The sequence below is a fragment of the Schistocerca americana genome, chromosome 8, assembly GCF_021461395.2.
Source record: "Schistocerca americana isolate TAMUIC-IGC-003095 chromosome 8, iqSchAmer2.1, whole genome shotgun sequence".
Taxonomy (NCBI): Eukaryota; Metazoa; Arthropoda; class Insecta; order Orthoptera; family Acrididae; genus Schistocerca; species Schistocerca americana.
The window spans coordinates 383,867,893-383,895,317 of record NC_060126.1 but is presented as its reverse complement, the minus strand read 5'-3'; the positions used below and the strand labels follow the sequence as shown (position 1 = coordinate 383,895,317).

The window sequence follows — 27,425 nt, the reverse complement described above, 5'->3', positions numbered from 1 at the left end:
TACACCACATGTGTTAAGAAAGAAGTGGTTGTGTATCAAATAGACTAAGGCCAATCCCTATTAAAGATATTACTCTTTAAGTTCAGTTAATGTGGAAAACTTCGCCATGAATGAAAACTATAAACTATTGCTCAAACAAGTATCGATCACTGTCGATGTTTAAGGAAGGCACGCATATCACTTAAAGCAGAGTACATGGAACAAATCGGGATGTGAAAGAAGGATACAAGATAACTGCATTTGCTGTAAATACTAATGGTAAATGGTCCCATCCTGCCATACGTTGAGAGAGATGATGGATTCAAAAGTGTTTACTACGTGCGTTAGTTACATGATTATTCGGATGTGGGAGATCTAGGAGATAAATAGTTTCTTCAACATTATACGTATTTTACATTGCATTTGTGATACACAGGGAAATTTCTGTGTTAGAGTTAGCCAAAAAATGTGTTATAATTATATGTAGGGAAAACTTGGTTCATTTCTGTCAATGACCACAAAACGTTTTGGTCCTTAGCCTGCCGGTTTTGGTCAGCAATGATGATTTTCAGAGCTGTTTTACAACGTATTCTAATATAATGAGGTCCTAATGTCATCACCAACAAATACACACAAAATCAGCTTACCTTCGTCACACATATTTAAAATGTGATGTAAACGAGGCCACACCCTGTTAACAGCGCTAGTGCTCAAAACAAATATTTTGAAATAAACAAGTATTTTGAACAATATCGTCATTAATAGGAAGATGCTACAGCCACTGTGAACTAGTTTACACCAAATTTTAAACATGTGCGACGAATAGAGGCTGATTTTGTGTGTAGTTCTTGACGAAGCCATTGTGGCGTCGTTGTATTTGGACATGTTGTGAAACAAGTCTGCAGATAGTCATCGCTGTCCGAAATTGGTAGTCTAAGAACCAAACAGTTTTTCTATCATTGACGGAAGTAAAATAAATTTAAGGTACATTTTCTCTTTTTAGCCCACAACTCTGTTGCAGCTTGACATAATTATGTATGTCCAAAGAATATAACTGTTTCTTGTTAAAGGGGTATACTGCACATCAACAGTCTATATCGAGACATATAACACCTAATAGATTAGCTCTAAATGTCATTGCTGTGATTACACCGTGATATTAAATCTTCTTTTGTAAAACACTGACAAGCGTTGAAGAATGATGATTTTAGTGTCAATACGTAAGGTTGACAGACAGTACCACCAATTGTCGATGTAGACTGTCTTCCACAGGATTAAAACACCATTTTATTCCTTCCAGAGTGTTATTGTTAAGACATCTACTTCACAGTTGCGAAACATTTGGTAACAACTGCTTTGTAATGTAGGAATGGGATGCCAGAGGCAGCGAGTACACTACGATAACCTAGTAACCTAATAACGACCCAAGATTTCAGCTGGATGCATACTATGGAAAACACCCAACTCTGTTAAACAATGATTATAATTCATTGTCTACATCTATATGCTTGAATCCTTTAAAATCACAACATTAGCAATTGTACACAAATCTTACAGATTCACTCTGAAAAAACATTATACAGTGTATGTATTTGGAATTTGTGGCAGATCCAGTTGAGCTTTAATGTAAGTACTAGAGGTAAGAGGGGGATGATAACACATATCTGGGCGATAACACATGTCTGTGCTTTCATAGAGAACAGACGAAACATTCTAGAGACATGCTGTCAAGACAAAACTACAGCTTTTCTTGCGCAGGGGCATTACTGCGACAGAAAGACGTTATTGGATAAATTGGCAAGAAAGCACTGTAAATCATTTCAAGTACATATCCTGTGCCTATACTATACAAACAGATTTTCTATAAGTTAAAATAGATGTTCTAATGGATCAAGTACCTGAAATAATGAAGCAGTTTCCTGTAGATGACTATTACCTAATGTCCGTGACTATACTACAAGCTTTTTGTCGAGATTTTTAACAAAGTGGAGATGCATTAGTAACTAACATCAAACCATGACCTCTGTGTGAAAGAAGAAGACTGCCAGAGAAATGGTAATGTTACTGTAAGCAACGAAAAGACTGTTTAACATCGGTGAGCGCCAGTTTTAGAGGAATGACACATAACAAATTTAGATGTCAAATCTCAAGCCAATGAGTGAACAAAGTTATGAACACCCATTTCATCAACTGCCTTGATATGTGACTACAAGAAACGCTTACATCTTCCTTGCCTAAGGAACACGGTGTTATCAGACTATAAACTAAAATTTATAACTGTGGAGTGTAAGGTATGTTTCACGTGATGGAAGACATGTAAATATATTAAATGTAAGCAAATAGTATTTGCAGTGTGCGTCACTATACTCTGTGTCAGGCACTTCCAGTGGTGTGAATTATCGGGTGGTTTCCAAAACAGATACTATGCTGTTTTTAATGGCATACCGCAGATTTTCTTCTGGAAAAATAAAAACACTTGGAAGTTGACTGGTGTCCAAGTAAATCTTCCAGACAGTCAAAATGAGAAAGATTAAAAACTAAGTTCTTTCCTCTCACAGTTTTAATTAACTGCCTGTAAAGCATGTGGCGACAAGGTGACGTAACTATCATATAGGGGTGTTATATTTAAAGTGGAGAAACATATTGTTCTCCATATAGGAGAATATTCTTCGCAATGCTATCAAATAAAGCCATTTCCATATTACGATTTGTTCTACGAACAATATTATTCTACAGGTTTTAACAAAAAGGACCAATGTGTCAGACTTAAACCATCCGCGCCGACCGATGTGGCCGAGCGGTTCTGGGCGCTACAGTCTGGAACCGCGCGACCGCTACGGTCGCAGGTTCGAATCCTGCCTCGGGCATGGATGTGTGTGATGTCCTTAGGTTAGTTAGGTTTAAGTAGTTCTAAGTTCTAGGGGACTGATGACCTCAGAAGTTGAGTCCCATAGTGCTCAGAGCCATTTTAACTATTTTTAAACCATCCGCTGTTAAATATTTTGAGCATAAAACTCAGGCAGTATAAAAATGCACATGGCTCACATATCACCATTATTGGGGTAGCGGGTGTCAGTGAGCCTACAGTGGTAAGCATAGTGTATGCAGTCTCTTTAGTATATTTGCTATACCTTCTAAGTGTTCCAGTAAATGAATTCTGTACTGGTGCAACATACAGAAATCTATATCAGCTTACATTATGCTTCAGACAATGGAGACTTTTACTATAAGTAGAAATTTTGATATTCTGCGTAGTTTACATTGCCTTTGAGATACGAGGCCACAAACATCATCTTACCGAACTTATATAATGCTCCAGTAAGTGTCTTCTTGTCTAATGAACATTGTATTTAGATGCTGTTTATATTTCCATGGTGGTGCTACGTATTTTTCACACTACCAAGCTGCATTTACAGTGGGTCATCTGCAACACACTTTTGTTGTGGTGTAAGGTAGCAAACAGCCATTCGTTCGCTAAAGTGTTAAAAAATCTAGTTCTGTAGACGAGAATAGAGAAAAGACTGCTGATAACATCCACCCAAAAACACAAGGGAGACACTGAAGTGAAGTTGCTATTTAAGACGTTTTGCTTAGCTTACCTTGCATTAGATACACACAGTCACTAATCCTATTGTAGAGTTAGCAAAATACTGTGTAGCCCACATCCAGTACAGTGGCTGTGCAAGCTAGTGCGGATGCCTAGACGATCTGAAGATATTTGTGTAATTGAAATAAAACATCCAAATAAATAAAACCATTCTGCAGTCCAAGACTAAAATGTCAACACATACTGGTAGTAGCATTGTAAATGCCTAAATAAAACGATGTGCCTCAGACATTTATGACAGGTAAATATCTTACTGTTTGAAATGGCTCCAAGGAATGTTACTAATCTGAAAAAAATTCACAGGTCCGTAAAATAATTATAGCTCGGTTATGTGAAATTGAAATAGCACAAAACTAATTTTCCACTTCAGACTGGATTTTATGAGAACAAAAATTTTGCATATGCTTCACCACGTGGAGTAGAGTTCTGGAAGGTATCGACAGCGATGTGCAGCTAGGCCGATTGCAGTGCTGTGGCCAGTCGCGTTAGATTTCTCGGCTGAAGATCCTCTGCGCGAACAGCCCAAACGGTATGGTCTCACAGATTCTAGGTTGGGTTTTAAAATTGGGAGTCTAGTGGTCAGGAGAGTATGGTAAAATTCTGATCCTCTTTGAACCACGCGCATACAGTGCGAGCTGCGTGACAAGTTATATTCTCCAGCAGGTAGATGCCATCATGCCGAGGGAAAAAACTGTACGTAGCAGTGGACATGGTCCCCAAGGAAAGATGCATGCCTTGTTGATGCATTGTGCCTTCCAGAAAGTGATCAGTCACTGAATGCTCTCCAGCCTTGACCCGTGTGACAATTGTTGCACCGTGTTAGCAACCACACATTTAACACTGTACACGGCAAAGGCCATCTGTCTGATAAGGCGTAAAACTCGATTTATCTGTGAGGGTCACCTGTCGCCAGTTGCGGTACTATGAAAAGATGTGAATTCTCATTACTGTGTGAAGAAACTGAAACATTTGTATTACTTGCTCATAATTAGTTCCATATCTGTTCGATGGAAGCAGGGGCTCGATATAACACAGTTACAATGGCATAACATATTGTTCCACGCTTTGACCTATCTATCTGAGAACTTAATAAATGTCTTTAAATAAAAACTGACTAGGATTGCATGTAAGTTACTAAAATTTACTAATTAGGTAATCGGTTTCGATAGTGGTTCGATCATCTTCAGATCATTAATAGTCCATGATGTGGGTTTTGGAGGGTACCCTGGGGAGCAAGCTCTGTAGCTTGGTGAACACTGTTGTGTTGTGAATCTGCGTATCATTGTGTCAGTGAGAGTCTACTCGATATAGAAGCTAATGTGATGGGAGGCACTTTATCGTGATGTGTAACTGTTAACATTACTTTAAGATTACCATCACATGAAGTGACAAAGTGTCTCTGACAGTTTCTTTGCTGCTGTTCTGCCGCACTATGAGTGCAGAAAATACAATTTTTTTTTACTACTTACATTAATGTTTTAAAATGTTCTTTCGATGAACTTATTTACTCTCTGTATCAACTTACAAAAATCTTTTCTTAATCAAAGTTTGCTTAGTTACAACATATTTTGTAACATTCAGTGTATGACTATGATTCGGTTAAAAAATACTGTCTGCTTGATCTTTAGTGAACAAGTTCTTAGAGTATGCTACATCCAGCAATACTATAGTGATTCATGTAGCAAATTCAGTATTCGGATGTCCTCCTTGTTCAATATTTTGTTAATAAAATCAATCCTCTTTCAAAGAATGTCCTTCAATACACGCTGCACTATCCCATAGCTTGTAACCCTTCTACCAGAGCAAATTGCATTTCAAAGGGAATGTGACACCATTTTGTACGCTCTGTGAGTCACCACTCCTCTGGAAAGGAAAATCCACCCATCCGGAAGAGTTCGTGAATTATTTATTAGTATTAGTGAATTGTAAAATTTCCCTTTCCTTTTCTCGTGTTACAGGTTGTATATGTTCACAGGACTCTTCCCACGACTTGAGCAGCAGAAACAGGCCATGTTGCTGGCCGAGGAAGGTTTCCTTAGTTGGATAACGCTAATAAGGCATGCTAATAAGTGTCACCTGCAACAAGCCATCCATGGGAAACGTGGAAGGAATGTCACGTGTCCAGAAGTTGTAGACAGAGCATGGATTCCAGAATGGTCTCTCTCGCTCTCTCTCTCTCTCTCTCCCTCTCTCTCTATCTCTATCTCCAACCCTCCCCCCCACCCCCCCCCCCCCCTACAGATCCTGACCAAGCAGGACACATCATCTCATTAATTTTCTTAGGAAGACGAAAAGTCAGTCTTATACACCGTCTAACCAGGACTCTTCCTGTTTTACTGGATATAGCGCCACAAAAAGGAAGAACTGCAATCGGTGGCTCATCCTGAGAGTGTGTAGCATTTACACGTTTCCTTTTCTTGGAAAAGGGGGATTTATATTGTGTGCACCGTATCCGTTCTTTCGGAACACGTACTTCAGGTGGTTGATTTCAGACTTCCAATGGTCCTCGTCAGAAACAGTTTTTGCTCTAATCGGGTGCCTTCTAAACAGGATGATGGAAACTCTGTGCATTAAGATATAAATCGTCTAATAATGACACTTTCCTTCCTTCCCCATCTCGACAGTGAACCTGATGTTCGGATGTATACTGTTCATGTGTTCCGTCCGCAGCTCGTGGTCGTGCGGTAGCGTTCTCTCTTCCCGCGCCCGGGTTCCCGGGTTCGATTCCCGGCGGGGTCAAGGATTTTCTCTGCCTCGTTATGACTGGGTGTTGTGTGATGTCCTTAGGTTAGGTAGGTTTAAGTAGTTCTAAGTTCTAGGGGACTGATGACCATTGATGTTAAGTTCCATAGTGCTCAGAGCCATTTGAACCATGTGTTCCGTGAATTGTTCGAGAGCCTCTACGCCATGTTGCCAGATCATAAATGTATCGACAACATAACGAAAAACAAGGATGGACGGAGGGCAACAAAATTTAATGCACGTTCCTCAAAATTCTTCATAAGAAAGTTAGCCAATGATGGAGGAAACGGAGAGGCCATCGCCATACCCTCCGTCATTTCATAAAAATTGCTGCCGTACAAGAGGTAGGTGGTCGTCATCGCATGCCACAACAATTTTATAGTTTCAGGAGGAAAAAGATGTGCCAGCATTTTCGAAGTGTCCTCCACAAAAACACTTTTGAACAGCCATACCACATCCCGGCTGACTAAAATGTCATTTGGACCGACTATAATCTGATTTTCTCAGTGAACGTCTGGGTTGTTTTGATATACAGGTCACAACGGCTGACTATAGGAGTTATCAACTTTGTCAGGTATTTGGTCAGCTTGTAGGTCGGAGAACCAATTGCACTGTCAATAGGTCTCAAGGGAACTTTATCCTTGTGTATCTTCGGTAGTCCGTACAACCTGGGAGGTCTAGGAGCTCGGACTGAGATTCTTCGTAACATCATCTGGTAGACCGAAATTCTTCACTAGCTCCGTAGTTTATCTGCTGTATATCAAAGTTGGGTCCCGTTTAAGACATTTGTACATACTGTGCACCAATAGTCAGAGATGGGGCCTCTCCACGCCCGCACCAACGTGGTGACCAAACCAAAAGTTCTACTGTCACCTCCGTAAACATGTTAGTTATCTAGTAAGTCGATCACAGGATGCTGGGCTGTGATGTTATCCGTGCGTCTGGGTAAGATTACGCATTAACACAGTCCATTAGGTGATAGATAGGGGACGAAACGCGAGTGAGGGTAGCGATTTGAAGAGCAGAGGGAAAAAAGTGCCATGGCTCGTGCCGTGGGAAAAAAAAACCTCTGCGACAGTGGGCTGGGTAGTAAGAGCAGTAGTGGCTTACTAGCTGCGATACTTCATGCAAGGTTGGATTTGTTAGTATAGGTATCATGCATCATTACCGTGGCAAGCGATGGCGATGTATTCCAGTTGCCGCAGCTGCTAGATTCCTGGAGCAATCAAGATCGTTATACAGTAGTGGGAGATCGGCCATAGATAATCTCGCTGTGTGAGGGACGTGTGGAGCTTGTCTGCATGCAGTGTACTGTACGGCTTCCCTGCGTGGTGCCCGTTATTCGGCAGTGTATTCCAGCTGGATATCCAGTAATGGTGTCTGATTAAGAGGGGCTCGCCTGTGCCGTTATGTTTGCGTATGCTTGGCCATAGATGTTAGGTCCTTACAAGTAGGTGTTTTGGTCTTTTATGTTTCCATCTATGGTTGTGGTCGTAGTTCCCCAGATTCAGAATAAACGGATTTTGCGAATGTCTGGAGTTTGTGTATAGTCTTGTGGTGAGTTTGTGGATTACCTCCGTGAGAGTCTCAAGTCGGTATTCCCGGTGAAGGTCCGCGACGCGTGTGTATGAATTTGAGTACTTTGTTTTGTATGAGCTGCAGACGGCGCAGGCGTGTAGGCGCAGCGTATCCCCAGACAGGAGCTGCGTACGTCATCAGGGGTCGGATAAGTGTCATGTACATGGACCTCGACACCCTTCTGTTCAGTGTGCTACGCCTGTTGAGCATAGGATAGAGCTGTTTGAGCCTCGCGCTTGCTCGGTTGGTCATGTGTTGTATGTGGTCCCCCCCCCCAGAGTAATTTCCGGTCTAGCCAGACACCGAGGTATTTGACTTTCCCGCGGAAACGTATTGGGCGTGCATGTAGAGTTATTGGTCTGCAGTAGCGGTGTTTGCGCAGTTGCTTCGGTCTTCTAGTGAACAGAACGGCTTCGCACTTGTCAACGTTTCCTCTAACACGCCATTTCTCCAACCAAGGCTCAGCCACTCTGAGTGCAGTCTGTAAGCGTGACGTAATGTTTGATGGTTTCCAATCTTGCGCGAGGATGGCTGTGTCATCCTCGTAGATTGCCATCGTTGTGTTGTGTGTGGTTGGGAGATCGTTTATGTAGAGGTTAAACAGTAGGGGCCCTAGGATGCTTCCCTTGGGTACTCCCGCGTGTATACCTCGTCGTGTTGATTGTTTTCCCTGCACGTCGGTGTTGAAACTCCTGTCTGTGAGGTATGAGTGTATTAGACGCAGCAGCCCGTCTGGGAATCCCGCGTCGCTGAGTTTGCGGATGAGGCCGTTGTGCCATAGACGGTCTAAAGCCTTTTCGATGTCCAGGAACACCGCCCCTGTAGCTTTGTTTATGTTGAAGCCATGTGTTATATGTTCAACGACCCATAGGAGTTGTTGTGTTGTGGAGTGGTGATTCCTGAAGCCGAATTGCTCCGGTCTCAGGATGCCATTTGTTATGCAATGCCTAGTGACGCCTTACTGAGCGAGCTCAGAAGGCTGATGGGTAGGTAATTTTGTGGGGGCTGTGGTCTTTCCCCGGCTTTCTGGACATGAGGACCTTGGCCGTCTTCCAAAAGGCGGGGAAGTGTTGGTGTAGTGATGTCTTTTGCTATGATATTCGGTAGTATTAAGAACGACAGTGGCGTTTCCTTTGCCAGCTGGTAAGATGACAAGATCATCTCTCCCAAGTAAACGGAGCCCCTCTCCTTCCTCTCTACTGATGTTAAGTTAGGGAGGCTCAGCTGAGGCCAAAACGCGACTGGCAATAAGTCTCAATTCGTCAAGATGCAGCAATGTCTGTTCTACTCCACTGATAAGATCCTTGATGGGTATAGTACATGACATGAGCAAAATTCAAACCTTTATTAACGAAAGAATGGTTATGGTGCATGCGATATAAAGGCCCCGTTCTCCAAGAAAAGGAAACGTGAAAATGCTGCACACTCACAGGATGAACCACCGATTGCAGTTCTTCCTGTTTGTGGCGCTATATCCAGTAAAACAGGAAGAGTCCTGGTTAGGCAGGGTATGAGACGGACTTTTCGTCTTCCAAGAAAATTAACAAGATGATGCGCCCTGTTGAGGACACTCTCGACCTCAGGGTCCCTGGAATTTATATCATCTCCTGTGAGTGTGGTAGCAAATATATAGGTCAGACCATTCGTACTGTTTCCGACCGCTGCGTACAACACCAACGGTATATTAAAAATAGAGAACTAGAGAAATAGGCAATTGCGGATCGCAGCCTCACTAACAAACATAAAATACTGTTTGAAGAAGCGAACTTTGTCCCATGCCTCCACATACCGGGATTGTGTTATCAAGGAGGTTGTTGAAATACAAATGAGCGTGAAGAAGTTTAACCGTAATAGCGGATAGTATCTAAGCGGTGCATAGAAACGAGCGCTCAATGCAGAGAAGCAGCAGAGACATTCTTTGCAGTGTTTACATTCCCATCCAAGCGGTGGCGCCACCAGCGCAGACACTGACACCGTCTGCGACAGCAGTTTGTAATCGCTGACCAATCACAAAGTAACCAATCAAAAACTGTCCACGGCCTATATAAGGCCACCACAGCAGTAATGAAGACAGTCAGCTGCTGTTGACCCATGATGGAGGCTATAATCGAAAGCTAGAAATTTTATCCGCAACTGATGCGACAAGAAAATCCAGAACATTTTACATATCACTGCCATCGCAAAAGGCTTCGTTCTCACAACTTGATTTAACCCAACACAATGGTTATTTTAATTTTCCACCATTGCCTTCTTGCCTTTTTGAATTTCCCAGTGACACCATCTTTGGTTTTGAATTTCTGGACAGCACCAACTTGGCTTCAGTGACTGCAGTGCCATGACTGGAGCGTTGTCTAGCTGTGGCTGCTAAATGTGAACCAGCTTACCTGTAACCATACTACTCATGAGTCATTCCATATACAGACACAGGCTTTGAAGGATGTACGATACCAAGGACCACCACATTGTCTTAAATTGTAAATGGTAGCTCTCATTAGGAGACAGGTGAAAATGAAAACTCTAGTGGATCTTCCCTTACTAGTGGAAGGAGGCTTTGAACTTTGTATTATAACAAGGACCACCACTGTGTTTCAGGTTTTAAATGGAAATTGCCATTAGCAGACAAATGGAAATAAAAACTGTTGCAGTTCTTTTTCTGACTACAGTGCATGAAACTTCGGAATATCTGCAGAAGGTAACGTTGGACATCATCTCCAATAAGAAATGTTGGAAGTACTACGGTAGGATGTCGGTGACTTCATCCATTCTGTGCGCCCAAGGAGACAAAAACAGGAGCACATGTAATGTGAGTAGTTCGCTCTCGAGCACTGCATCAAATTATATGAAACTAGTGCTAATGAATTTCTTAGGCGATCAAATTCTTGAATGTAGAACATTTTATTTAAATGTAACACAGTTCAAGAACAATAAGTAGTTATATAATACAGCTTAGTAATATTATATTATGATTCACACTGCAAGTAACTTTTTGTCTATGTTCATGACGATATTGTTTGATCGAAGAAAACGAAGTGTCGAAGAGAAAACCATCGAATTTTCTCTTCAATGTGTCAGTCTTTTTCAAAAGTCTAATTATATTCTTTGGTAGCTTGTTAAATAAAATGATAATTTTTATTTTGGCTGGAGCCACAGTCATTATAAATTATTCTGGAAGATGCTGGCACAACTTGACTGCAATAATTTCTATTTTATTGTTTTACAATCCAGATTTCGGTCTTAAGCCATTTTCAAGTAAAAAATAGAATAGAAAGTTGAAGTATAAACTGGTGAAGACAAAATGGTGGTGAGGGGGAAGGAACATGGATGCAGATGTGGAGCCAACATAACATGATACATTATTCAAACAAGGAAAGGGTGGCAGTGGTGTGGGTGGCAAGGAAGGGGGCAAATTTAGGGGGAGGGGGTTGCCTGTAGAAGTGAGTGTCCAAAGGAATTTTTGTAGGACCTGTGTTATAAAACTTACTGAAATACTAATAAAATCTGTGTAGTCCTATGTATAAAAGCTTTGTAAAGTGTTTTTAACATGTGCTTCATCAACATGTAAACCACAATGTGCACACAGATTAAGAAAATAAAAATTTCACAGGAAAGTAAATGTATCATAAAATATTTCCTCAAATGTAAAATATATAGTTGTTTGGTTATTAACAGTATCTGAAAGTTCAGTGGTTAATTCAGTATGTAATTCTTCAGACTAGTAACATATTATACAAACTGTATGATGGAGTGATACCAAATACTTTCTATAGTTTTCGTATTTTACCTATAAGATCAGAGTAATCTCTGGAGGCAGGTGATGAGGAGTGGGTATGGGATAGAATGATCATTAAATATTTACAGAATATTTGGAAACATTTACATATTCCAGGCTACCTTCAGTAACCATTAGACATTATGAGGCCATCCAATGTTTATAAAAGTACTGGAGAGCATAGTTATATTTTTAAAAACACATTTAAATATTCCTTAGAATTATATGCATCCTTATCTGCATTTTCATCAATCAAACATAATAGGAAATAAAGCATGGTAAAGTGGTTGAGACAAAAGACAAGTGGAAACAAATATCAGGGATGGGGAAGGGGAGAAGTATAACCAACATTACTAACAATAGCGGAAGGTAGTTTTACATTTGCTAAAATATTTTGTACATCCACATTTGAAATATTTGTGTTAATATCAACTGCTGGAATACAATTTTATTTACATCCATGTTCACATCTTTCATTGGAGCAAGTTAGTGAAAGCAACTTGAGATAACCACACTCATTCACATACCTGTATTGCTTGTTTCACTGCTTTTAAGGTGGACTTGGTCATCACAAGGATTTATTAGGGTATAACTTTGTTTACCCCTCATTTTTTGATTAAATTTTATACATTTTATTGCATTGGTTAATTTTATGTTCCTTCTTTGAAAATGAAGCACGTCTCCCTGTGTCTGACTGCACAAACAACTTAGACATAAAAAAAAGAACCTAGTGACAAGCTATACCTAGCACATCTGAAGTTATCAAAAGTGTTTCCACCTTTACATTATGTTCATGTGATGACTTTAGTCGATGAAGGTAATATGGTAGAGCACAGTGTATGTTTATTATAGTACTATGTAGTAACGTCAGATTTTTTAGGAGAATAAAGAATTTAACAAATATTACATTTACTGAAAAAGAGTCTGACATTTTAAATAAATGGTTGAAAAAGTTACAAGGGTGTACAGTTAATAACCTAATTCCTTGTACTTAAGTTGATTTAGGTGTGGCAAAGCTGCCAGTTGAGAAACAAAACCAAATAACTAGTAAAATACCTGGAATTATCAAACAGCAATTAGATACATACAAAACTAGTGGCTTCAGTAATAAGACCAATGAATACTACAAAACTGTAAAAAGTATTAATATGAAACTAACAATAAACTGGGCAATTAGCACAACAGGAACTGAAACACACAGTGAAATAAAAAATATCTGCTGATAAATTCTGAATGAGAAGCTAGAATTAAAAACAAAACATTATTAGATAACTTTAGACCAATATTCTTAGGAAATTGGTTCAATTAGTTGTCTTCTTCAGAGGTTTTACGTTAACTGTGATTAGTTAAACACATCGTAATGAATGTGGTACCTCACAACAAGGGCTGGGATAATTTTAAGGAATACACATCGAAGGTAGAGCTTCATATCTTGTCATTTTTGTTTCGTGGAATACACTTTATTCCTTAATAGTTATCATGATTACAAATTAAAACACTCACTATAATTTAAAGAACTTTAACAGAATCAGTTCATTAATAAAAAACTAACAATGTATACCATTAAGAACAGGGCTTAAAACCAGGAATGTGCATATGTCTCCAAACACAAGTAATAAGTTGCACCAACTAGGTGTGAGTGCAAGTTCGTGCAACAAACCGAAATTTAGTGGCAAAATGAATTACAAATGACTGCCACTAAAAGTATTAAAAATCCCAAGCGTGGTTAAAATTTAAACAAATAGACAATGCCCACCCAAAATGCTGAAGGACAACAAGTCAATCCAGTGACTATGGCTGTTACAAAGCCCTTAATTTATAAACCTTAATAAAATCCCTTAAGCAGTAAAATACACAATGCCTCAAAAACAAGAAAAGTTGGGAAAGCATACAATTTAAACGTGACTATGTAACGGAACCTATTAAAGGCTTTACTTTACCGAAGTATGCGATATCCTCCAAATTCAACCAGTTTAACGAGTATTTATGATTATAGAAAAGTTATTGTGTATGTTAACAATGATTGCATAACATGTCTCCATAAGCAGTCAACTCATTAAATTATACTGAAGAACTGACCCACACAAAAGTTAATATCACTTGATCACTGATACAGCAAATGTCATCATGTAAAAACACTAAGTTCATCTTAAATAATTAATATGAAGTACGAAAAATAGTGACCAACTGACGTATTTTGGATCTCCTTAAATAAAAATCACCCAGTGAAACCTATTTGTTCACTAGGACCATTTTCACTCAGTATTCACGTATACACTCCTATTTTAGACGAAAACCAATGTAATTCTTAATAATTCATGTTATTTACTTATTTATGCAAATTAGAGAAGTCAATTGACAAACTTCTAAAAAACGGCCATTTTGTAACTGAGAATAATTCTGTCAAGTCAACAAATCTGTCTGTCATTTTAATAACCTGTTAAATTATGTCACTCGATATAAATTAATAACTTTTCTGCAGAAATTACGATAACAGATGTACATGAGACTTATAAACTATATCTCTTTTTAGTAGTTCTTTGACAAGGTTATAAATATAAGCAGAAAGAAGGGTCGGGAGCGGAGTCTGAATGTCACTTTGGTAAAGTGTGTGTGTGCTGTTGTTCGAGGTGGATGAACATGGCAAAACACATGTAAAAGAAGTGCTACTTTGTGTTGTGTCATTGTCTTTGGTGGGCAGTGGAATTAAGATGGCCACCAGAGTAATAAATATTTGAAGATTAAATATTTGTTGGTTTCACTCATTAGTTATCATCAAAAGCACATCAAAAACACGGGAACTCATCTTTTTACCCCTAGACAACCAGATTTAGAGCCAGCATCAGCATCGAGACACAGCAGCGTTCGAGCAAGCAGCAGCGATTACCACAATGTATTTTAATGGCGCCAACCTAACATCAAGTGCTAACAAGCTCCGTAAATGGGAGCAAAGTAGTGAGATTATAGCAATATCTACGACTAGGCGACCATTATAACTCCCAGCTGGTACACACAAGCAGAAATATTAATAAAGACCATTAAACAAATGCACAATCCCACAAAATACAAGAAAAGCTAGGGGAAGCATACAACTTAAATGTGACTTCCAAATGGTATATACCATTCATCAGAAACATTAACGATGAATCTTAAAGAAATATACAATCCATCAAAATACAAGAAACGTAACAAATTATAGCAGCCAGTTATCACAGTGACCTGGCAGCAACTGCGCAAGATTGACAATGAGAGGAATTAGCTAACGACTGCGGATGAAAAACAACAGTTCATACTCATAACTATAAGTCCTTAAAACTATACACGACCCAGAAGTAGCAAAATAGGGCCTGCAAGATTCAAACCAGTTTTAAAGGGCAAATATAATCACAAGGAACTTCGGATTTACCGCACACACATTAAGGCTTGTGCGCTTGCTCAACTCTCAATATTTGAATACACTCCTGGAAATGGAAAAAAGAACACATTGACACCGGTGTGTCAGACCCACCATACTTGCTCGGGACACTGCGAGAGGGCTGTACAAGCAATGATCACACGCACGGCACAGCGGACACACCAGGAACAGCGGTGTTGGCCGTCGAATGGCGCTAGCTGCGCAGCATTTGTGCACCGCCGCCGTCAGTGTCAGCCAGTTTGCCGTGGCATACGGAGCTCCACCGCAGTCTTTAACACTGGTAGCATGCCGCGACAGCGTGGACATGAACCGTATGTGCAGTTGACGGACTTTGAGCGAGGGCGTATAGTGGGCATGCGGGAGGCCGGGTGGACGTACCGCCGAATTGCTCACCACGTGGGGCGTGAGGTCTCCACAGTACATCGATGTTGTCGCCAGTGGTCGGCGGAAGGTGCACGTACCCGTCGACCTGGGACCGGACCGCAGCGACGCACGGATGCACGCCAAGACCGTAGGATCCTACGCAGTGCCGTAGGGGACCGCACCGCCACTTCCCAGCAAATTAGGGACACTGTTGCTCCTGGGGTATCGGCGAGGACCATTCGCAACCGTCTCCATGAAGCTGGGCTACGGTCCCGCACACCGTTAGGCCGTCTTCCGCTCACGCCCCAACATCGTGCAGCCCGCCTCCAGTGGTGTCGCGACAGGCGTGAATGGAGGGACGAATGGAGACGTGTCGTCTTCAGCGATGAGAGTCGCTTCTGCCTTGGTGCCAATGATGGTCGTATGCGTGTTTGGCGCCGTGCAGGTGAGCGCCACAATCAGGACTGCATACGACCGAGGCACACAGGGCCAACACCCGGCATCATGGTGTGGGGAGCGATCTCCTACACTGGCCGTACACCACTGGTGATCGTCGAGGGGACACTGAATAGTGCACGGTACATCCAAACCGTCATCGAACCCATCGTTCTACCATTCCTAGACCGGCAAGGGAACTTGCTGTTCAAACAGGACAATGCACGTCCGCATGTATCCCGTGCCACCCAACGTGCTCTAGAAGGTGTAAGTCAACTACCCTGGCCAGCAAGATCTCCGGATCTGTCCCCCATTGAGCATGTTTGGGACTGGATGAAGCGTCGTCTCACGCGGTCTGCACGTCCAGCACGAACGCTGGTCCAACTGAGGCGCCAGGTGGAAATGGCATGGCAAGCCGTTCCACAGGACTACATCCAGCATCTCTACGATCGTCTCCATGGGAGACTAGCAGCCTGCATTGCTGCGAAAGGTGGATATGCACTGTACTAGTGCCGATATTGTGCATGCTCTGTTGCCTGTGTCTATGTGCCTGTGGTTCTATCAGTGTGATCATGTGATGTATCTGACCCCAGGGATGTGTCAATAAAGTTTCCCCTTCCTGGGACAATGAATTCACGGTGTTCTTATTTCAATTTCCAGGAGTGTAGATCAAGAGTTCCAGAATTAACTGGGGGACACTCTGTCGTGCCACATACAAAAACGTTCAAATTTACTTAACGGGAGCTAACACGAGGCAACTGATAAAGATACCTGGCTGCAGGCAAACCCAGACGTTGTGGAAGGACGAGAGTATCGCCGCAGCAGGAAGAAAACATCTCGGCTCCTGGCCCAGGAAACTTTAAACGCGTCGGTCGCTGCCAGAACTACCCTGCCAGCATGCTTAGGAAAGAAAACAGTAATTTGTCCAAATATGGCTACCAATGACAATACATAAGATGTAGGAAATATCAACTTAATCCAAATACCAGGGCACACCCTGTTTTAACAGTGCATTGCCTTCGTCACAGACTAAACTGCAGCCCCAATTATATCAACTCACTTCACAACAGAGAGTGTTTCATACACTTGCAATGAATATGATATGGAACAACAGATTAAAATTAGTTCCACTGGCTGGTGACCATGCACACAATCACTCGGAGCTCTGATGAATATGACGAGTCTAATTCAACATTAACACAGATGTGGCTTACGATAACAAGTACTACAAATAAAAGGTCGACACTCCACTCAGTTTCGAGCGATACCTGACTTCCAGGATTCGGGGCAGAGATGGTTTTGCCTCCAGTCCGTGTAGGTGATGTACAGATAATATAATGCTTAAGCCTCCAGCGTTGGTGCTCCCTGACGAGGTTTCGCACAGCGCCAGCTGCCCTTCCTGCAATCGCCGCTATCAGTACTTAAAGTTTGCCTGCAATCAACTTAAAAACTCGCGCCTTTATGAGCTTCACGCCTGGTCAGTAGGAGTGCTGCCAGATCCACTTTCCAGTCACGTGGCCTCCCGCTAACTGCAGGTACCATGGCCTGCTAAATGCAACACCACAATCTTCGACCAAAAACCCTAGCCCTGGCATACGACCGGGATCGATATCGGCTGTACGAGTAGTTAGTGGCGCCAGTAGAGTGGCATGCCCGCCAAAATTAATCCCGCCACGGCTTAGTATGTATCTGTTTATTCAAATACTGTACCCTCTGCAAATATCTGTTTTATATCTCAAGAATGCAATAAGTTTTTAAACTAGTATAGACCCATACATTGAATGACGACTGTGTAACTTTTCTCTACCATTTGCCTTACAATTGGAAGTATAAATTATTTTTTTCCATATTAAGTTATATGTACCTATAACCTTACATACAGGGCGGAGAAGAACTGTGTCACGATAGCTGATGCGAGTAGGAACCAAAATTAGTAGTGTTGTATAGGTCGACAACGCACCATTTTTAAACTACGAAAACTTGGTGCCACGAGCTACTATTGGCCATGGGATTGCCCTGTTGCCGTTCGTCGGTTGACAGGCAACGCTATGGTGGTCGTTCAGACATACAAATGTTCCTCGCCTGTCAATGCCTCAACGTGAACCGCACACGTGTCGAATAGGTCTACCTGTTTGCCCCCACCTCACGTCAGAGGCATTCACAGGTAAGACTCTCTTCGCAGTTAACACACGTCACCTGCAATTTAGTCATACAGTAAGCATGGCGACACAGTATTCGTTTGAAGAACAACGAGATATGCTGTTTGCTTATCGACTAGCCGATGGTAATGCGCATGAAGCTTGATGGCTGTGTGAGGAACGGTACCCAGCATGACGCCCCCTACACTCACAGACGTTTCAACCATTCACTGTCGACTTGGCGAAACAGGCTCGTTAGCGGGATATCATGCTGATGCTGGAAGACCTGGAACATGATGGGATGCTGCATTTGAAGCGACTGTTCTCAAGCCCTTCGAGGAAGCACTTACAAGTACTCGAGCGGTTGGGCGCGACATCGGGGTCACTCGTCCTCCAGCAGCCATTTAGTTTCCACCCTGTCCAAGACCTAAACTCTGTGGTGGACTATGAACACAGGCTAGGGTTCTGTCGGTGGTTTCTGCGATATGTTGCACGAGATTCCGACTTCTCTGCCATTTTGTTATTTACCGACGAGTGCATCTTCCATCGGGATGGCATTTACAACACTCGATACGTTCATTACTGAACAAGGGGAAATCCCCACGTCACGTACGTCAGCGGACACCAGGAACGATTTTCGCTCAACATTTGGACAGGCATTGTGGGTGACCATCTAATTGGGCCTGTCCGTCTACCTCCGGGGCAAATTACCTTCACTTTTTGCAAGAAACTCTACCTGGCCTGCTGGAAGATGTACTTGTGGACCCAAGGCTACGCATGTAGTTGCAGCATGATGGGGCGCCCACACACAAGAGTCGTGCTGTGCGCGGACATTTAAAAGAGCTCTTCGACGACCGGGTAATTGGCAGAGGTGCTCGTAGGACATGGCCCCCACGATAACCAGACCACATGCCACCGGACTTTTTCCTGTGTGGATTCTTCAAGGTTCTCGTTAAACTACCCGGACGCGAACCACCTAGAAAAGCAGAGGAATTAATGGATCACATTCAGCATGCCGCCAGTTACGTCAGGGCAATGTCAGAAATCTTTGAAAGAGTTAGTTAAAACACCCTTCGACGTTACCAAGCTTGTGTCGCGTCAGAGGGTAGCCAGTTAGAGCACCTGCTATAAGTAAACAATGTCCTAGCTACGAAAAAGGTACTTTTCAGGGCCGACACAATTTGTGAAACACTTTCTGTACGAGAACTAACAGCTCTTGACGGTTTGTTTTCCCGGTACGTCTTATCATGAAAGTACAATGTATGTGCCGGCACCCTGGCGAATTCGCCCCCAGGCCCCCAGAGTGGAAGGCTGGCACGCTACCACCGAGCGCGCGGGCCGACTTGGATACATCGCGATCTCCGGCGGGTAAGGCATTCACGGTCATGCGTTGTCCAGAGAATCCGGCAGCAGGGCGATCACGCAGCCAATACGACCGCGTTGCGCCAATTTCCGTAGTTTAAAAATTGTGCGTTGTCACCTACACAACATTAGTAATTTTCGGTCCTATTGGCACTTCCTATACAGGGTTAAGATTTCGTGACACAATTTTTCCCCACCCTGTATGTAAACTCATAGTGTAACCAGTATTAATTATGTTTTCCATATTACCTATTTAAGTGTTTTAAAATATAAGGAAGAATGTATTTTAATCACTTCCTCTGTGCAACATTTTTTGTGTGTCATTACTGGAAATGTAAGGTCTAATGTATCCATTCTATTCATTAACTGATATGTACACTGACCTGGTAGAAAATTATGTCCAGCGACCTACTATCGTTATTAACCCTCCTGGCGATATCGGCGTCTCCTAGAGAGGAATGACTGTTTGTCAGTCTAAAACACTGTGCATGTAGTATCAGCGAGCGTGCTGTCAGTGCGTAGTGAATCGCGAAGGTGCATGATCTATCTGAGTTTGACCGAGGGCATATTGTGATGGCCTGGAGGCTCGGCAGTTTTGGAAACTGCACGACTTGTCCTTTGTTCGAGAAGTATTGTGGTGAGCGTCCTCAACACGTGGCGAAACCAAGGTGAAACCACATGCAAATAACGTGGGTTTGGACCGCCACCCTTTATTATAGATGCTGGATGTCGAAGGCTGGGCAGACTGTTAAAACAGGACAGGCAGCGAACTTTGCCAGAACTAAGATCAGAATTTAATGCTGGGCTGAATATGTGTCTGAACACAATGTGAACAAAACACTGCTAACGACGGGCCTCCGCAGCCGACGACCAATGTAAGTGTCAGTGTTAACACCATGACATCGACATCAGACGTTGGCGCAGTGGCTGAGTTTGCATGCTATGATGAATCCCAATACCTTATTCATAGTGCCGATGGGAGGGCGCGAATCAGTCGTCTTCCAGAGGAACAGCTGCTTGACAACTGTACTGTGGGATGGAGACAAGCTGGCAGCCCCTCCATTATACTCTTTGGAACATTCACGTGGGCAACCATGTGTCCAGTGGAGCTTGTGCAAGGTACCTTCTGTGGTTATTAAATTCTACTTTATTTGTGGTGATACTTCCATTAACTTGCTCCAGAATTATATTATAGTAAAAGACGTAAACATAAATGTAGATAAAATTGACTATACCCTAACAGTTGATATTGGTATATATGTTACTGTAAAAGGAAGATAATTGGTAAATCCTAGAATTAAACAGCGAGACCTAAGATATACCATCGTAGTATGGTAAAAGTCCGAAATTTATCAAAAATATACATAGATTTCCAGCTTTTAACAAGAGACATTTGTAAATCTCAGGATTTACCAACGCAAACTGGTAAAAGCTGGATCGAAGACACCCGCCTGCGTCGTGCAGGTTCAGATAAGTTTCATTGTTGCCAATTCTGTGTTCAGATAAGTTTCTTTGTTGGCAATTATGAGTTTTCAGTCCACTCACCGCTGCATCGAGCATCGAGCGTACGGTCATCTTTCGACTCGTTTTAGTGATGCTTCTTGTGCAGCTTTCCATCAGAATAAGTAATGTTATGCGTAACAGATTTTACTAACTTTTAAGTGAATCAGTGAATAGGAAGGAGGACAACAACTTTTATATAACTGCTGAGCAATGTAATAATCTTTTAAGTGAAGTGAAAAATGCAAAACTCGTTTTCAATAAAAAAATCTGTTCATTAGAGACGTTTGAAGCGATATAATGTTCTCAACATCGGAGCTGAAGAGAAACTCACAGCACCGGTGTCAGCTGGAAAAAGAAGAAATTCGTTATTACGTTCGTTTTGATGAACTGTTTAACGTACCACATGAGACCCACACTGCTATAGCCCATGGCGGCCGAACACGAATGATTATGGAACTGAATCGTAAGAATGCGACCGTTGAATCAATCGTTACTTATCTGAGAGTATGTGAACCATGTCAGAAAAAAAACAAGAAACACTGAAAAGGGATGTAGTAGTGAAACTTGTCATACACAGTGAAATTAATTTACGATGCCAAATTGACTTCATCGACATGCAGGCAAACCCAGACAATAAGTCGAAGTTCATACTTGTATAACAAAACCATTTGATAAAATTTGTTATTCTCCTTGCACTAACTTCTAAAGGGGCTCATGAAGTAGCATATCATCTTTTTGACATTTTTAACACCTTTGGTGCCCAAGTATCCTTAATTCTGATAATCATAGAGAGTTTTGTAACCAAGTTATTCAAAGTTTATGTGGGTTGTGGAGTGATATAAATATCGTACACGGGAAGCCGAGGCACAGTCAGTCTCAGGGATCAGTCGAAGAGCAAATCCAGATATCGAAAATATATAAACTCGGATGGAAACAAATGAAATTTCAAAATGGTCTGAAGGGCTGAGGTTTGTAAAGGCTTATCTTGAAGGGATCAAATGTTCACCATATGAAGCCATGTTTGGGGTTCCAATGAAAATAAAAATATAAACACTGAAGAAGACTTGGAAACAATGTTAAACACCACTTCCACTGACTCACAGGAAATTGAAAATGACGGCCAAGGAATTATGCCAGCGAATCAAGTGCTGGAACAGCAAGAACGTAGGTAGCAGGTGAGGAAGCACCAGAGACACAGTTAACAACGAGACACCGGCGCCAGCTGATGGTTGTAACGAGACGCTGACAAATCCATCAGTGAAACAGACCTGAGAAGCTGCCAAAGACGGTCTTCAATTGAAGACAAAGAAAATGAAAGCAGCCTCATGTCACAAAATTCCAAAACATTCAGCTGGACAGAATGTGAGAATTAAAGTACCGGATATAGACAGGGCAAGAACTGATGCAAAATCTATAATAGCAGTAGTGATAAATATTAAGGATGATGAATTTTATCAGCTTGGTACCAAAGCTGGTAAACTGAAGTCATTGTACACTAGGGACCAATTTACATTGTGCAAGGAATATTTTATCAACGTCGAAGAAGTAGCAAGAGAAGAAACTGGTCTATGGGAAGTGGTTGCCAAACAATCTTTCGTTGGAGGACAAGGATTGAAAAAGTGGAATTTGCTTATAGAAGTGTTCAACTGAAAAATGTTTGTGTAAATCGTTTTCCATATTATGTAATTCGAAATGCCACAATAGTTAGCCTTGTTGCAAGAAAAATTAACGTTCACAAAATAACATTTTTTTAGAACGCTTTTTTATAATGAACACGGTTTTACCATTTGGTATGGGTGCATCCTAACATTTCTCAACGTCTCTCGGTAAAAGTTCGAAATCTATGCATATAATAAGAAATTTCGGACTTTTACCACACTGTGATGGTAAGTCTTTGGTTTCACCTGTTCATTCTAGGATTTACCAATCATCTTACTTTTACAGTAACATATATACAAAATATTTTAACGAGTGTAAAACTAACTTATTCTTATAAGGAAACCTCCCCATCGCACCAACCGCAGATTTAGTGGTAAAATGGCACTATGGATAGATCATCATCAAAAACTGAACACAGATCAAGCATGAAAACAGGAGAAAGGTGTACTGACCTATGAAAAAAGAAACAAAATAGAGGCAGTGAACGGTCAAGATGTACAACGCCGACCAAACCTGAATAGCTACGGCGTCATGGTAATGTGATCACAGAGTTGGAGTGCAAAGAGGCTCCATCGTGTACCCGTTTTTTTTAATTTTTTTTATTTACAAACTTATGAGTTGTTCGTCCTGTCATTGACGTATCTGTTAGCTGTGTTCAAATTTGTGTCTGTGTCATGGTGTAACGTCCATTTGCAACAGCAAGGTGTAAGGGAGGGATGTTTGGACGTATATCTCTCCTATTTCTTCTACACAAGTAACACGCCTTATGACTCTTGCGATATGTGTTTGAAGTTTTGACTGTTGAATTCCTTTGTTGTAACATAGTTTACACCTATTCATTTGTTGCTTTCATTTCTGTGAGGGGTCATCTCACCTGCTCTCACTTTTCGTCACATTTACTTACAACAGTAATACATTATTGCACGTGTCTCATAGTCTATAACCAATGTATGGTATGACAATAACCAAGATTACAGAATGAGAACAGACACGTCAATGATCAGACGGAAAGTTCTTAATTTTGAGAAAAAAAAGTGGACAGAAGGAGATTTGAACAGATCTCCCACTTAGCAGTTCAACACTGGAACCACGCGACCTAGACACCGTGGTTCTCGTATTCACTCGATGATGCTGCACAGATTAACCTTGGACCGTTGAGTGTTACTATTTTGCTTCCTTTTTCACAGTTCAGTAGCTTATTTCCTATTGTGTTTGATTGTTGCAAATGGAGATATGTGTGCAAATAATTCTAATGAATACTTAAATGAGTTATCAAGTACATAACTATGCTCTGCAATACTTTTATAAACACTAAATGAGCCTGCACATTTCTAGTGGTTACTTAAGGTAGCTTGAAAAATTAAAACATGTTCAAATTGTTCAAATGTGTGTGAATTCCTGTGGGACCAAACTGCTACGGTCATTGGTCCCTAGACTTACACACTACTTAAACTAACTTATGCTAAGAACAACACACACACCAATGCCAGAGGGAGGGGCCTCGCAATCAGTGACATGGCGCCTCTAACCGCGCGGCCACTCCACGTGGCTTAAAAAATATTTTCAAATATTTTGTAAATATATACCCCTCCTCGAAAATCATCTGCTTCCTCAAACAAACAACCACCTTTCTTCACCTTACAGCTTATACCAGCCTCTCCACCATTTACTCCCCTGATTTATTTTTGTATATTCCTATCTACCCTGCCCTCCACCACACATTTAAAATAATATTGTCAAAAAAATTATTTATTTTTATTTTTGTACGTACTTTAGCTCTGTGTTTATCAACATTACTTAACATCCATAGAAATTAATCTATAAATGTGCTATTACTCAGCACGTTTTTATGTGTTCCCAGTTTACAGAATACCCTACTCTCTCAACCACTGAGATGTTTACACCGAACTTTATTTTATGTCTGTTTTATGTGAGAATAAATGTAAGCATTACTGATGTGGAAATACATACATTACACCAAATGTTAAATTGCTTCCTGTAGTTTTTAGTAGAATGAGTTATTTTGCTCCCTCCAACTTCCTGTCCTTGTCACAACACTTGTTTACATCTGCTTATATCAGTAGCTTCTCACCTAGCATATTTTATGTTTTATATGTGATTTGACACTTAATGTATTAACAGTTAGAGACGTAGACGTAAGTGCATATACTCGTAATGGTTACTTAAATGTCTGTTTAAAATGTGACTATGTTCGCCAATACTTTTATAAACACATATCTATAATGGTTCCTTAAAGTGTTTGGGATATGTAAATGTGTCTCAAATATTTTATAAATATTCGATTACCCCTCCACCCTCATTATCTGCTTCATAAAACTATCTACCTTCTTTTCCAACTGTCACCTCTGTCATTTCAATCCTCCTTCCTTCCCCTCCCCATCACAAATACGGAAATTATTACATTCATAAAAGCTCTGATTTCGTAGATACAATGAAAATATATAGGAAAGTATTACTCCATCACACAGTTTGTCTCGTATGTTCCTAGCTTACAGAATAATATAATGATTTAACTACTGAACTTTTAAGTATTGTTAGTAAATTAACAACTATTAAGTATTGTTAACAAATGAACAACTATTAATAAATGAACAGTACACCTACGATGTTCTCAAACACCCCACAGATCGAGTGGTGCAGACTGATGTCTCTCAGGCGATGTTTGGAAGATCGCTTCATCTAAGTACATGTCAGTTGTTGTTCAGACACAATAGTATGGCAGATATCTGGTTATCAGTTAGGAGACTCATATAGTAGCTGTGTTATTGGGTTTATTTTAAAATCTGGGTTCGAAATGTTTGTCCTACTACTATATAATCAATGTGAAACATTCCAGTGTAGCCAATCCTTTCCACATGAATTTTATACGACATCCTTAAAACTCAGTGTTAGCAAAAAATAAGTAATGCTCTGATGAAAATTTCACTAGGTGGCTTCGTCTTTCGATGCCTTTTCATTTCGTCCATTGGTCCAGCATATATGTTTGAGAGGTGCATCGAATTCTGTCGCAGGGAGACAGCGGCGGTCCTCTCACGGTCAACCACAATGGAGGACGCATGCTCGTCGGCGTGGTCAGCTTCGGATCCGTTAGGGGTTGCGAGCAAGGAATTCCAGTTGCCTTCTCCCGAGTCACCAGTTATCTGACGTGGATCGAATCAGCAGCCGGTGTGAAGATCAATTCGACACGGTAGTAATGAATCGCGAACAGTGACTTTTGTATCTGCTCCAGTATCTGCAGCTGTATGTACCTAATGGAAATAAGATAAATAAAATATACTGGTAAAATGTACCCTTGTCAGTGTATATTGTTCCCCCTGAGACTCATTGGTGTATAGTCATTGGTGCTTTACTGAATATCTACAATTTAGTTTTCGCACTCTGTAACTAGAATCATGCCAAGCAAATACCGTTCATCACGTGGTACATTCGGTGTCGAGCGTCGACGAAATGCGACAGGTTGTTGTTTCTGGTTATAACCGATTTTATGTGCCCACACGGTAGAGCGGTCCTAAATTAGTCCAACACGACTTTACTTTTAACGACACTGGGCAAAAGGCCCGGTGAATAACCTGAGAGCCAGCAGTGACTCGTATTGTGCCCTATCCTGCTGTGACGGCTAGTGCCATGCAGCAGCGCTGATCAGTCGCTGCTGGAATATATGTTGTTAATCATGCTCTAAAGTCCCATATCGCAAAAACGAACACCATATTAGACTAATTTAGGACCACTCTATCGAATGGACATGTAAAATTCCACTTCGAAACACTACAGGAAATGTGGCTGACAAATATTAGGAGAGATACCCGGTATATAAACTGAAAAAAAGGAAGAACTCGAAGGAATTATCGGAATCACACGGAAATCGGTAGATGTAATGATTCATTCAAGGGGAAGAGGTTCAGAGGTTCAATAACTGAGCAACTCAGTTACACGTTGGTCCACCCCTGGCGTTTATGCTGGCGTTCATTATGCTTTGCATTGACTGTCAGAGGTGTTGGATATGCTCTTGGGCGACATCGCTCCTAATTCCATCCAATTGGCGCTTTTCGATCGCCAACATGCCAAGCTGATTCGGGGGGGGGGGGGGGGGGGGCTTGCTCATAATGTAGCAAACTTCTCAATTGGGAAGAGATCCGTTGATCCTGCTGGCCGAGGTAGGGTTTAAGAAGCACGAAGGTAAGCAGTGGAAACTCTTGCTGCGTGCGTGATGCTGTTGTCTTGCTGAAACGTAAGCCCAGAATGGCTAGCCCCGAGGGGCAACAAATTGAGGCGTAGAATTTCGTCGACTTATCGCTCTGCTGTAAGAGAGCCGCGGATGACAACGAAAGCGGTACTGCTATGAAATGGAGTGGCACCCCACAACATCACTCCTGGTTGTCAGGACCTAAGGCAGGCGACAAACAGGTTGGAGTCCTACGGCTGTTTGAGACGTCTCCAGACATGTCTTCGTTGGTCATCTGGGCTCATCACCGAAGACAGATCTACTCCAGTAATTGAGATTCCATACCAAACATGGCTGACACCACGGCAGATGGACTTCTTAGAATACAGACGTCAGTGGTAGTCAGTTCAAAGGGTGCCATAACCTCAGCCCCCTTTCTGTGAACCTTTTAATAATGGTCTTTGTGATCACTGATGTGCCACTTGTACGTGGGATCGAAGATAGTGATTAATATGGGGCTGTGAATGCCTCTCTGACTAGTACCTGCTTCAAACGTTCTGTCATCTCCCTAGGTCGACCACCTCCTCCTTGATTCACAGCTTACTCCTGCGTTTTTCTTTTTTCTTTTTTTTTTTTTTTAATCTCAACTGCATGTCCCTTGTCCAACGTTAAAATCTGCGTATACTGCTAAC

The 27,425-nt window shown here is 41.5% G+C and overlaps 1 protein-coding gene across 1 annotated transcript in view; it reads left to right on the top strand.

Annotated features, from left to right (window-relative positions):
• The window catches only part of LOC124546025 (brachyurin-like), a 184,638-nt gene extending 158,829 nt beyond the window's left edge, over nucleotides 1-25,809 (top strand). The window contains exons 6-7 of the mRNA XM_047124999.1: nucleotides 10,570-10,709; nucleotides 25,583-25,809. Of these exons, the coding sequence (XP_046980955.1) occupies nucleotides 10,570-10,709; nucleotides 25,583-25,762 (320 nt within the window). The 3' untranslated portion in view covers nucleotides 25,763-25,809. The remainder of the gene's footprint in view (nucleotides 1-10,569; nucleotides 10,710-25,582) is intronic.
• The last annotated feature ends 1,616 nt before the right edge of the window (nucleotides 25,810-27,425 follow it).